The 13,981-nt window shown below is 41.9% G+C and overlaps 1 protein-coding gene across 2 annotated transcripts in view; it reads left to right on the top strand.

Annotated features, from left to right (window-relative positions):
• The window catches only part of PLXDC2 (plexin domain containing 2), a 696,519-nt gene that overhangs the window by 328,178 nt on the left and 354,360 nt on the right, over window positions 1-13,981 (top strand). For both annotated transcript variants that reach the window (XM_089693732.1, XM_089693733.1), the window contains one exon: window positions 13,536-13,605. In XM_089693732.1, the coding sequence (XP_089549858.1) occupies window positions 13,536-13,605 (70 nt within the window). The remainder of the gene's footprint in view (window positions 1-13,535; window positions 13,606-13,981) is intronic.

Raw genomic sequence — 13,981 nt, forward strand, 5'->3', positions numbered from 1 at the left:
ATCGGTGCCAGAACAACTTGTGCCTCTATCATAGCCCCCATTAACCAACTGACCAAGCAAGGCATCTGATTCTGTTGGACATCCGAAGCTCAGATGGCCTTTGATTCATTAAAGAAACTATTTACCTCAGCACCCATCCTAAGCCACCCAGACCTGACACTCTCCTTTGTGGTGGAAGTTGACGCCTCCGAGAATGCAGTTGGGGCAGTCCTATCTCAGCAGCAGGGCCTGAAACTCCTCCTACACCTAGTAGTATTCTTTTCCCGTAAATTATCCCCTCCAGAGAGGAACTATGATGTAGCGGATCGAGAACTGCTGGCTATCAAATTGGCTTTGGAGGAGTGGAGGTATCTCATGGAAGGAGCAGCACACCCCATCCTGATCTATACGGACCATACGTACCTGGGATACTGGAAGACAGCAAAATGTTTGAAACCCCGACAGGCCAGGTGGGCAGTTTTCTTTTCATGATTTATGTTTCACATAACCTATAGGCCAGGCTCCAAGAATGTCAAGCCCGATGCCCTGTCTCGGATGTTCGATGATTCTAGGGATCGTCCCATTCCCGACACAGTGCTTTCAGCAGGAAATTTCTGTCTCTTACAAACAGAACTGTTGTCACAAGTCCAGCAGGCATCAGTGGGAGCTCTCTCACCACCAAGCGTAACCTTATCGGCTAGAGAGGGATTACTGTGGTTGGGGGACAGACTTTTTGCACTGGAAAGTGTGCGGTTAAAGATTTTAGGATTATGTCATGATCATCCCCTGGCAGGGCACTTTGGAGTCCACAAGACTCTAGACTTAATACAACGTCTGTTCTGGTGGCCTGAATGGGAGAAGGACTGCAAAGCTTACGTAAACTCTTGTTCTATGTGCATACGTAATAAGAGCAATAGGAGCAAAACATGGGGACTACTGAAGCCCTTACCAGTCCCAGACCAACCTTGGAGGATGATCTCAATGGACTTCATCGTGGAATTGCCCCCATCTGAAGGTTGTTCGGCCAACTTTGTTGTGTTGGACCGATTTTCTAAGATGGTTCATTTCATTCCCATGAAAGGAGCACCCTCTGCAACAGAAACAGCCCAAAGCTTCATTAAAGAAGTAGTGGGACTCCATGGAGTTCCGAGAAATATTGTTTCCAATCGAGGAGTACAAATCACCTTAAAGTTCTGGAAAGCACTTTGTGAAAAATTAAAAATAGAACTCTCATTTTCTTCTGCCTATCACCCCCAAACCAATGGGCAAATGGAAAGAACGAATCAGACATTAGAACTATTGATTCCATCCGTTATTTTTATCCAATACAGAGTCAGAATCACCGATTCCAGCAGTACAGAATAGTTTTGTGTTCCTCCAACAGAACAACAACAAGGTACTACAGGAGGCAATCCTGAAAGCCCAAAGAGACATTAAGAAATTATTTGATAAGAAAAGAAAGGGGACTTGATCCTGTAACCTGGTGAGGAGGTATGGCTGTCTACAACCAATTTAAAATTGACTTGTCCTTCAAAGAAGCTTGGTCCCAAGTTCCTGGGACCTTTCCCAGTAAAGAAAAGGATAAATAGTGTATCATCCGAGCTTACCTTGCGGAAAACACTAAGGATACATCCTGTATTTCATGTGTCACTACTCAAACCCTCAGTTCCTAACTTTTTTCCTGACCGAAAGTCAAAACCACCTGAATCAGTAATCGTCAATGGCGAGGAAGAATATGAGGTGGAAACGATCATTGATTGCTGAAGAAGAAGGAATCAGCTCCAATACCTAATTAAATGGAAGGGATATGGACCTGAAGATAATTCATGGGAACCAGAATCCAACATCCATGCTAGAGACCTAATCTTGGCATTTAGACACAAGAACCCTGAGAGAATGGCCCAGTTGGGCATCCGGAGGCTGCCCTTAAGAGGGGGGCACTGCAAGGGAAAGAAGCTTCGAGTCAGAGCACATTGATGCACCAACACCAGGTACCCGTCAGCCGTGCCAGTGTGCATTCGCATGCAAACGCGGTTGCGCGCACATGAGTGTGCACGGGCAGGCCCTTTAAATCCCTGCTGCACTTAGAATGGTGCCTTCTAGTCTACTGGCTTGTATCCTGACTCCTGTTATCTACCTGATTTGACCTGATTGAACTCCGCCTGCACCGACCCAGCGCATCCCTTGACTATCCGCTTGCCTGCTCCTCTGTACCTGATCCGCCCGATTGATTCTGACCTGGCTTGTCTGATGCTTCTACCTCTCCTGCCTGCGACTATCTCTGGCTGCCAGCTGTCTTGGTTGTCCATACATCTGCTATACCTTCCTGCTGCTGCACATGCTCATCTGCATCCGCAGCTGACCTGCATCCTGGTCTTCCTGGTCATCACCTGCCAGCTGTCACTGCAGACCCATCACGCACTCGTGCCCTTCCTAGCTCGATACCTTCTGTCTACCCTATCAGGGGTCTCGAGTGGAAGTGGTAAGAGGATGCCATCTCTCCATGTCAGGCTCCCCAACCAGGTACCTTACAACCTGTTTACATTCCCCAGAACACCAAGGCCAACAAGTTAATCTCAAGAATTCCCAGTGCACTGGCAGTAGCAATCGATGCATTTTGGCCAGCTTGCAAATCTTACTTCTTTCCTCCTGTTTCCATGATTCACATGGAAGGTACTTTGGATAGAAAATCTAGCCTGATCGCAGTCCTATCATTTCCCTGATCACAGTCCTATCATTCTGGCCCAGATGGCCAGATAGCCCAGATGGCTCTTATGCAAAGTCAGCCTTCAGCATAAGTTATATCTTCCACAGAAGTATGAAATTCTGTCCAGCTGAAACTAAAGTCCTGGCTCTTGAGAGGAGCAGGTTTAGGAGAAAAGGCTGCTTGGATGCTATGGTAAACCGTTTACTAAAAACTGGACCAATGGAAACAAACCAGGTATAAAACAAAATCTTGAAGAAGGTGTCTGGTTTGGCCTAGAGAAATTGCAGCTCAACATAGCACTTAGTCCAAGCTCACAAAAAGTCCAAGTGTCTGCCGTATAGATTTTCACAAACAGAGCAGCAGGCTGGCTGGTGAAATAGTTTTTTGTAGCTATTATGTGGGTAATTCTACCAGGAGAACCTTTCTATCCTAAATGAAATCTGACAAATGTGCTAGGCTACCTAGCAGGCCCATCAATCAAGCCCCTGGAATCCTACAGCATGGAAAATCTAAACTGAAGGCAGTCTTTCTGGTTGCAATTACCCCTGCAAAGAGGGTTGAGAGAATAGAGCATCTGGGCTTGTTGAGCTCTTTCTTCAGTTTCTGTTTTCTTGCTCCAAGGCTAGATTTTCTACCCAAAGTACCTTCCAGGTTCAGTGTCAATCAGGAGTTAGTCTTACTGACCTTCACCATACCAGAAAGCAGTCAAGTTGATCCAACTGATGTGGACGGAGTCTTGAAAGTCTATCTCAAGGCAAAATTATTATTATTATACAGGATTTTTATAGCTAAGTAAATCAGATTTATTCATAGAAAAATCAGGACAAAAAGAAAATCAAAAAAACTGTTTGTGATTTTGCAAGGAAAATCAGGACAAAGAAGTTTTCTTGAGGAAACAAGAGCTGTAGGCTCTTTTTAGGAGGCAGATGAAGTGACAGCAAACTTGATGCGCAGCATGTCCGCAGCATGGAGATGTCCATTGAGATAATCTGCAAAGTGGCCCCATGGTCATCCTCAAACATGTTCACGTCTTACTATTTTGTATATTTTACAAACTTACTACTGTTTGAATAAAAATATTGTCTGCTGCTTCCAAGAAAGTTTAGACATTGATGTATCCCATCCAGAGTGGATTACTTATTTCCGTTGTGTGATGCAATAGAGATGTTAGGATAACAGTAAATTCCAATACTTACCGTAATTTTCATCAGTAGAAAATGCACTTGCTAGGAACACCTCTGCTAGACAAGGACTCAAATTTACAGATAAATGTCCTGGAGTGTTGACGAAGGGGGCAGAGACAACCCATGTGTAATATGATTGGCCAGAATAAGAAAATTACAGCAAGTATTGGTATTCAATTTCCTGTTATGTATCCGTCTGAGGAAATGCAAAGGGGAATACTCTAGAGCAGGGGTCTCCAAACTTTCTAAACAAAGGGCCAGTTTACTGTCCTTCAGACTCTAGGGGGGCCTGAATTGTGGCCAGTGGGGGAAGAAATTGTCAGTGGGTGTAAACAGTGCCTCATATTTGATATCAGGAGGAGGAATAGTGCCCCATTTTTGGTTCCATTGGTAGGGATAATGTTGGTGTCAGTGGGAGGAATAGTGTCTTGTATCAGTAGGACGAATAATGCCTCAAAGGTCAGCAATAGTGCCTCAAAGGTCACATTTGGCCCCTAGGCCACAGTATTGGAGGTCACTGCTCTAGAATGTCACTGGAATGATTGCTCTAAGTGTGCTGGGGCTGCTGAGATCATATCCAAAATGGAAGTGCCCAGAAGAAATTAAAGGCCTTTCAATATCAACACAAGGGAAGCTTTTACAGGCAAATAACACCTTTGTATGTATAATCGTATGGGAAGATTTTTATAGAAAAAAAGAGTACAATGACAGGGTCTCCTTAAGGTATGCAGGTAATAATAGGGACTACATTTTTTATTGCATATATTATATAAAATTAGCATGCATTTTAATGAAAAAATATAGTCTTCAATTTTGTCAGAGAAGCATTAACATATTCATATGCCTTCCGTTGTCATCCATCTTTCTTTGACACTTTCTATTTTCTCTTTACTGATTAAAGAAATGTAGTGGGCCCCTTTAGCCTTTTGAAATATTCAGTTGCAATAACTTTGAAATTAATTAGATACAGTTCCATGCATAGCTTCTATGTATTGAAAGATAATTGTGCCACTAATAGGCGCCAAGCTCATATGTTACCTTATTCGACACAGTCTCTTTGCCACCTTATTGTATGGCTTAGTGTGGTTTCATCAAGGATACAGGCGTCACAGCTGGAAGTCCATTATTATCACATGCAGTGAACTTGCAAGTAAAATGGAGAAGAGAAAACTCCTTGCGAAATGTGTGTCATTCACAAGTTGTGTGACTTGATAAATGTATAATCTGTTATTTAAATTAGATGTGAGCCCTAACTGAATAACATTTAGTTTGCTACAGCACTGTGTGTCCTTTCTTGTATTTTTGTTGCTTTTGTCTTTGTGAAGCACTTTGAGAAGCTACCTTTAAAGGAGCTATATAAAATAAAATTTATTAGTAATATTATTATAACTGCCATTTTTTAAAATAACATACTTGTGTAGCACCATCCTAGTCAGCTAGGGGGAGCTAGACCTCAATCGTTATCTAGGAGGGCTGAGTAGCAGCCAGGGTGTAATAGCTAGCAGGGGTCAAATTATGGTCAGAGCTGAGAGGCTCTGCAGACCAGCCCTCTGGAATTTCCCCCTGCTCTAGAACCTTGGAGAAAGGTCTATAAGCAGTGGGTGGATCTGAGGAGTGGCTGATCTGCACTTTTCAGAGAGCCTGGCCAATCCCCAACAGGAGGCTTGGCAAGGGGCCAGGACAACCCTGAAAAGTTAGTGAGCCTGCTTAGCAGCAGGAGAGTTCGGGTGGAAGACATAGAGAGAATGTGAGGCTGAAGGCAGGAGCCTGGGAGGGGGCTCATATGGAGAAAGGGACTCAATTACAGGCAGTTAAGCTAGAAAGGATGAATGCTCAGACCCTCAGGAAAAGAACGGCCCAGCTGGAAGGCCTGGTAGCAGCCACCGACCCACCAGCAGCACAGGAATAGGACTGAGTGAGTAACCCTGCACCCCCTGGGCCAGATAGGGGAAGGAGCACTCTGGTGGGAAACCAGATTCGCCATGTACTGGGGCTGTCTAATTTCTTAAAACCTCAGGCACAGGATCCCCTGCTCAGGGATACCTCCAGACAGCTGGGTAAAGCAGAGGAGTTTATCTGGGGTCTGGGGTGGAACTACAGGAGATGCTGGCTAGCTCTCCAAAAGAGACTGTGCTGCAGTAGACTTGTAAATAGTTCCAGGAAGATAGTTCCAGGAATTTGTCCTCAGTTCATCGGTTCCATTGGGCATCCCATATACCCCTTATCCCATCTAAGTTAAAATCCCCCTAATAAAACATCAAAAACAAGTGCTACTGATCTGTAGCAGACTCTTTGATTTACTAAAAGAGTGCAAAACCTGTGTAGCTCTGCTTAGAAACCAATCAGCTTCCATATTTTTTTGTCAAAACGTAATGGAACAAGCTGAAGTTAGAAGCTAATTGGCTACCATGCACAGCTGCACCAGATTCTAAGTGCTCCAGTTTTAATAAACCTCCCTTTTTTGTCTACATGCCCTCAAGTATGACATTTCTCATGGCAGATTTTCACATAATGTTAACAGTGAACCATGCCTGCCTGTGTGTCGGCATGGCTGATTGAAATTTCCATCAGAAAGCATTAACACAATTGGAAGACAGAGACAGAGCATTCGTACCTCATAACAAAAGGTTTTTGAACAAGGATCTTCATGGCAGGATCACCAGATATTATTTTAATGGAAAAGAGAATGGTAATAACTTTAAAATTGCATTACCTTGTTAAAACGTATATGAGCTTTTAAGAGAAATATGGCCAACATTTTTTTGGCCATGCTTCTCTTGTGGGTCACAGGAGTAAAGTTACTTTTGCTCTACTGTGACCCAGAATTAACTAAAACCTGCTGTTGGCTGACGTCACAGAGCTACTCCAGTCTCTGGAAGGATCCTAACCATTTTGTCAGGATCCATCCAGCTGCCTGATTGACTGCTGGCTCTGGTTCTGAGCATGCAGCTGAGAGTGAAAGCCAGCTGTGCCTGCCCCCTGTACAGTCTGGCTTTTCAGTGAGTGCTGGAGGAGCAGAATGGAGAGCGGCGAATGACAGTCACCGCTCTCTACTCCGAGCAGACGAGTGAGCTGAGTGGTCAGTGGTCATGTGATTGCTTAGTTATTATTATTATTATATTATAGTGTTTATATAGCGCCAATAGGTTTGCTCAGCGCTGTACAATAAAGTGCGGGGACAGTACATGAGACAATACAGTAACAATACAATACACGAGGGGTTCAAGGGCCCTGCTCTTTCGAGCTTACAATCTAGGAGGGAGGGGGTAGAGGTACAGGAGGAAGTGGCTGTGGGGGATGGAGTGGTAGGAGGAGTGGAGGAGAACGGCTGTTATGTGAAAGTGGGGTAGGCTTCCTTGAAGAGGTGGGTTTTCAGGGAGCGCCTGAAGGTGAGGAGGGTAGGTGACAGTCTGATGGATTGGGGTAGGGAGTTCCAGAGGATGGGGGAAGTCCTGGAGAAGTCCTGCAGTTGGGCGTTGGAGGAGGAGACCAGGGAGCTAGAAAGTAGGAGGTCTTGTGAGGAGCGAAGGGCACGGGCAGGGTGGTATTTGGGTATCAGGTCAGTGAGGTAGTTTGGGGCAGTGTTATGGATGGCTTTGTATGTCAGACTTAGTAATTTGAATTTAATGCGTTGGACAATCGGGAGCCAGTGAATGGATAGGCATAGGCATAGTTCTCAGTCTTAGAGCCGATGGAGATAGCTGCAGCATCACAATGCTGCTGCACCTTCTGTTTATGTCCCCAATTCAGCTAGGGATTTTGCAGTTGTAGAGGCAACTCTGCACATTCTTACAAGTAGAACCTGCCAGTATTGGCAATTCCTACTGTAGGGTGACAATTCTAAGGCACATCCAGGGAAGTTTCAGCTGGTCATTGAGCTGCCTATATGATAAACCAAATAGGCAGCCCAACAGCCAAAATGACCAAGCTTGCATGGCAGGCTGGCAACGCTGCTGTTTATTGCCTGGCACTAGATTAGCTTTGTCACCCTGCAACAGTAAGCGCTGCTACTTGCAGGATCTCCAGGTAAGAAACTGCAACAAATTTACCAGAAAACGATTTGCTGTATATAGCGAGTAATTATGCCAAACACTCTGAAATATTTTACTTACACTTCAAGCCTAATGTGTCCTTAACAAGAAAACTAAGACTTTACTTTAAAGTCCATGCAAACCACATTGTCTAAAAGCTCATATAAATTTGAACATGTTAATATAATTTTAATAGCAATTTCCAATCCTACAACTTGCATGCTTAACGAGAGAAATCAGGTTGTGTATGGCCATGATGGCAGTATCAACTCAGTTTTGAATCTCCCCGAATATTTTATCAAGCTGACAACCACAAACAAACTATAAAACCGTTTATCTTTAAATAGTCCTACCGAGAAGCTTTCTCCATCCACAAGCTGTGTAAATGGGTTAGATGAAGAATGGAACCACCAAGCCATGTGGCTGTGTTTACTTACAGCCTTAAAAGAAAAGGCTATAGAGTGCTTTATCTTCCAAAATTATTTATTGGTGCCCACAATAAAACAATTCCACTCAAATTTAGTTGTGCATCAGTGCACTTCTTTAAACAGCATTACAATGCATTTGTTGATACTAGACACCGCACGTCTAGGTTCCAAACCATTCCAAAAGCCAAACCCTAATATGTTTCATCACTGACACACGTGACTTCCCCAAGGGAATCACCCATGTGACCCCTGAGGAAGTCACATGTGTTAGTGATGAAACAAATTGGGCAGAGATTTTGGGTGATGTCATCATGTTGTTTGAAAGCCTGAAGTGCAGTATCTAGTATCGGCAAATGCACTGTAATGCTGTTTAAAGGAGTGCACTAATGCACAAGTGAATGTGAGTGGAATTGTTTTACTATGGGCACCAATAAATAATTTGGAAGATAAAGCACTCTATACAGATTGGGTAACATACCCCAGAGAAACGGAGGAGGATGCAGATCTGTGTGGAAAGGAGGGAGAGCATTTAAAGGGACCAGACACCTTTTATTGTGGAAATGTTGGAAATGAGTTGGAAAACAAAGGATATATAAGTAACAAAGAGCACTTTCAAGAGCACTTTCAAGATAAATTGAACATTAGAGGCTGTGTATTTTATATGGACATTTTATTTTGAATAATTTAATAGTTACACAAATGATGTAATGTTATGCTAAACGGGTAGAGCTACACTTTTTCATATTTGAAAAATAGAAATGCTATGGGGCTGCTGTTTTTCAAAGTGATTTCTCAAAAAATAAAGCATGGAGACATAGATGGGTGAGTTTGCTCTGAATATTGTCAATTAAAGAGCATTTCCAGTTTGTGGTGCTCAAATACATTTAAGTTCCACTTTAACTGCAGTAAAGGAAAGTCAGGTCCCCATGCTGGTTGTGCTGTGTGGCAGAGCTATATAAATCTTAGAACTGGTTGGACAGCAATACAAATCCTTTGGCTAGCAAAAGAGCTATCATGTATGTATTAAATCTATATGTAATTCTCTTCCTGGAGTTCATATTTAAGTACAGATGGTCTTAGAACATACTGTATATTCTGAAAGCTTCGTTTTCACAGTACATTTTGCATCTGTCCTAAATTTTAAGTTTAGTTATAAAAATGTTCTGCTCACACACCGCCAATGCATAACTTAAACATCTCTTGGAATAATTCAGCAGGTACAGCATCTGCTGGGTGTATAATATGAACAGCTGGAGGATCATATGATCAGGTTTGGTCGTAGTCCAAATATCTTTCAGTTGCCAGTCACAGTCCGTGCTGTTCAGTTCTACTATAAAGGTCTAAGCATGACTGCAGTCCAGCTCTATCAAAATGGAGGGAAAGCAAAGCGTGTTTTCTTTACTATCCAATCAAATCCAGACTTTGTTACTGCACGGCAGTATAGACAAATAGAGGAAAAATCTGGTTTCTATCACTGATACTCCTTGGGGCTACTGTATGCAAACAGGGACATGCAAAACTGGAGTAAAATCTGTGCTGCTTTTTTTCCAGTGAAATTCAGAAAATGATTCCTAAAAGTTGAATGGTTGTCACTGACATCCTAATGTTTCCTTTTGGGGGCATTTCTAAGGTCCTAATAGACCTGTGGCAACTCTGGGCACACAGATTAAAATATTGAAGAGCTGGTACCATGATGACCACATTGGATCAAATCTGAGACTAATATAATCTTTTCATCTGAACAAAATGATACTGTCCAAAAACTGAAATGTCACATTAATATTAGATTAATAAAAAGTAGATAAATTCCTAACGTTGTATGCATAGAATGTATCATCTCCGTATTTCAAAGGAGACCCAGGGGACTCAGCATAAGACCAAGGGTGTGTGCCCTGATTGTCAGGGTCTAGCAACGTCCCTGTTTCCATTAATCCAATTTTCATATTGTAGTCACTATGGGATATACATTTATTCTCAAAGAGGGCAATTTATTTTTGTTGATAATTCATCCTTCTAACATTTGCCTGGTATTTCACATTCACCCTAATTATGTAAATGTGAATGTGCACCAGGTGAATATGAGAGCCAGTAAACACCCAGTGAAAGTCACATTTGCAGTAAGCTGTGAAAGAGGGTTGTCCTGAGCTCTCTATAGTGCTGTGTTTTACATGGTTTTAAAACCTGTTAGAATGTATATATTTATATATATATATATATATATATATATATGTACTTTTTTTAAAATTTTCTATATATAAAGATTTTTGTTGAAAAAAGTAATGGCCCCTACTTGCTGCAGACATAATCAGCCTGGCACACCATGTATGCAAAATGGCATCCCATAGCAAGGTGGCAGAGGATGCACAACTTTCTGCCAAGTACATACCAGTTTGCATGCCTTTCAGCATTTATGGGGTTATATGAAAGGGGTTTCCAACAAAAAGGGATGTCCTTCTTATACCACTGGTATTTGATGCCAATGAGAACTGGATTCTTCAGCACCCCAGTGCACGGAAAAGGGTGCTACAAGGAGAGGGGCCTTATGTACAATCTACCTACCTCCACAAGAGAAATGTGATCATCCCCTCTCTAGTGAGCTGGTTTTAGGGGTTGTTTCCATACAAAGTCTCCTCCTTAGGTACAATAAATATGCCCACTGTGCATGGTAGCAATGTAATCATTAATGTATTCCAGAATGAAGGCTGATTGTCCTACAGTTCACATTCTGCAAAATTCATTCTTTCATGATAATGATGACATATCTGCTTGTGGGTACATGGTGTTGTGTTCCACCAAGAATGAGACTTCCAAGAAAATCACTCTATGCAAACATTGATAGACAGAATTATTTAATAACATGCAATAATGATAGTACCAGTCTGCTATATAACACTGCACATCACTGCAAAATGTGCAAGTTCTTTGAAGTCTTACAATGTGCCAAAATGTTAAATAATGCAGCGCACTGGAGGATTATACACTGAACTTCATATTTGTGACATAATGTAGTGCACTCTAGAGTATGTTATAAAGTGAATACCATCTAATGAGGCCAGATATTGGAACAGACGTAAAAAGTACCTCTCCACGCTAATGTATTAAAACTCCAACCCAGGTAACATCGCCATCTATACAGATCATTATCATGTTTTCATACAGTTTAATGATGGACAACTCCATAATACTCAACAATGGAAAGGTTTTTTTAAAGCACACAACTTAAAGCTGTGTTGAACTCTTAACATTGGTTCAGCTTGGTACAATGCAAGTAAGCATCTCTGATTCCTGGTTTCTGATCTCATTCTGGGCTGCTGGTGTAGCTAACAAACACTGTAGATGTCTGCTTTACTACAGTGATAGCCTTTATCTTCTGGCTCTTTTTGGGGTTCTGTGCAAGTGTATTCAGCTCTGCATATTGAACACAGGGCAGGGGGGAGCTTGCTAACCTCCGCTGCCATTCAGCCACTCAAGTGTCTTGTTTTTGTTTTTTTTTTCACTGTGTACAAGGAGTTCTCTTATTAGATGAGATGGAGAAAGGAGCAGTGATGTTACAATTTCTAATGTCAAATCAGAGAATGACTTGTATTCACTGAACGAAATGCAAAGTATTCTCTGGATTGTGGTGGTGCCAAGCAAGTAACCTCCTGTGGTCAGTGTGCAGATGGGAAATTGCTTGCAGAGAACACTACTGAGACCCTGGAGATTTGGACTATCACTGCAGCAGCATTGACTGCTACATTTATTTTTGGCTTCCTCAGTGGCCCATCAGGTATAAGACTTGCCTACTTACATTGTGCCAAGCTGTACCAAGGTATACAAATCATTTCTGGAGTTCACTTTTAGATATTATAGAGCAGACCAATGCACAGTTCTTATGAAAGGCTGTAGATTATCCTGCAGGACTAGAATGCTCATGCCATTTAGGTGTCTTGTGAAGACCCCTGGGAACCCTACATTTTGGGGTGATACTTCTTTGCCTCATAGATACTTCTTTGCCTTTATAGATACTTCTTTGCCTCCTCATCCTCCACACTTTCATATTTTGCCATCGGTATGATGGGTATACTGGCCAACAGAAAGCTCTCGACTAGACCCTGAGGTGTCTAAAGTTCATTTTAGCTTGGAGGCCAGTTTAGAAAAATTATTATTATGGCAGATGTGCTTTAACTTATTTTAGCACCTAAGGTGCACAACCCCTCTAAGACTTGAATTATAGGAGAGCAGTGATCTCTTGCTTGCCTTTATCTGGCCCTTAAGACCCTATTCCATCCACTGACACCAACAATGGGGCATAATTCCTGCCACTATCACCATCAATAGGGCACTATTTCTCCAAATGACACCAACAAAAGGGGCACTATTCCTTCACATGACACCACTGAAAGGGGCACTATTCCTCTCAATGATACCAATGAAAGGGGCACTATTCCTCTCAATGATACCAATGAAAGGGGCACTATTCCTCCCAATGATACCAATGAAAGGGACACTATTAATCGCAATGACAACAACAATTGGGCACTGTTCTTCCCACTGACACAGAAGATGAGGCATTGTTTATTCTCCAGGACATTTTCTACTCTCACAGGCCAAAGTCTGCCCCCCCCCCTAATGTCTGAGGGACAGTAAACCGACCCTTTGTTTAAAAAGTTTGGAGACCCTTGGGATACAGAATAGGATGCACAAAGGATATTGTAGGTGCTATAAAACAAGTGCTAAGCCAAGCTCAAAGCTGTTGCATCCAAAAGAGTGAATCCATTTTCCAAAGAAGAGGCAGATAGAAAAAGTAGATTATGGCTCATTGCTATGAGAACTAGAGACTTTTCTTTTCTTCTGCTCTACAAGCCCACTGTACTGACCTTTCTCTTTGCTAATAAATACTAGATTTATGTACAAATTTCAATATTGACAGTACACAACATGGGAAAATTTGCTTTTTTCCAAGACTTAAGGTTAAACTATTTTGATGATGGAAAAATACATTCAGAGTATGCTAAGCATTTCCTTTTACAGAAATACTCAATTACACTGGCTGCTTTGTTTCCATGGCAACCACTTCCAACTAGGTCTTATTACCAGCTAAAATGAAGGAGTGTTTGGTGGAATAGAATGAATAAAACACTTTGACATAAAACTTTAATTCAACATTTTCTTTCACATACAAAAAAAAATGACTTTTTTTTTTCCTTGACATTGTCCCTTGCAGAGAGTGAACCTGTCATTTGATTTTCCATTTTACGGACATTTTCTGCGTGAGATCACCGTGGCGACTGGGGGTGAGTAGTTTGACTCTTCTTGTTCAACTTTGAAATGCTGTGTGAATTTCCTGCAGGACCCGAATAAAATAATACACCTGTGGTGATTCTTTAGTGATGGGAAGGAAAAAAAAGTCAGATGATGCTTTGAGAAAACTGTTTTCAAGAGAAGTTAGGAGTTGAAACCCTGGGAGAATAATCGGTACGCTTTATAATAGTCAAATGATTGAAAGCTTTTAAGCAGAAAATTCATTTTTCATGGTTTTCTACCGGTGATTATATTTTCCTCTTCTGTGCTTTCCGGACATTTCCCAGCAAGCAACCAGCATATCCAGTGCTTGGCCAAATTCTATACCTTGATAATGTTTTATTTTTTTTTCTTACTAAAATGTTATTT

The sequence above is a fragment of the Staurois parvus genome, unplaced genomic scaffold (assembly GCF_062004578.1).
Source record: "Staurois parvus isolate SC_StPar_1 unplaced genomic scaffold, SC_StPar_1.0 ptg000636l, whole genome shotgun sequence".
In the NCBI taxonomy this organism is placed as follows: domain Eukaryota; kingdom Metazoa; phylum Chordata; class Amphibia; order Anura; family Ranidae; genus Staurois; species Staurois parvus.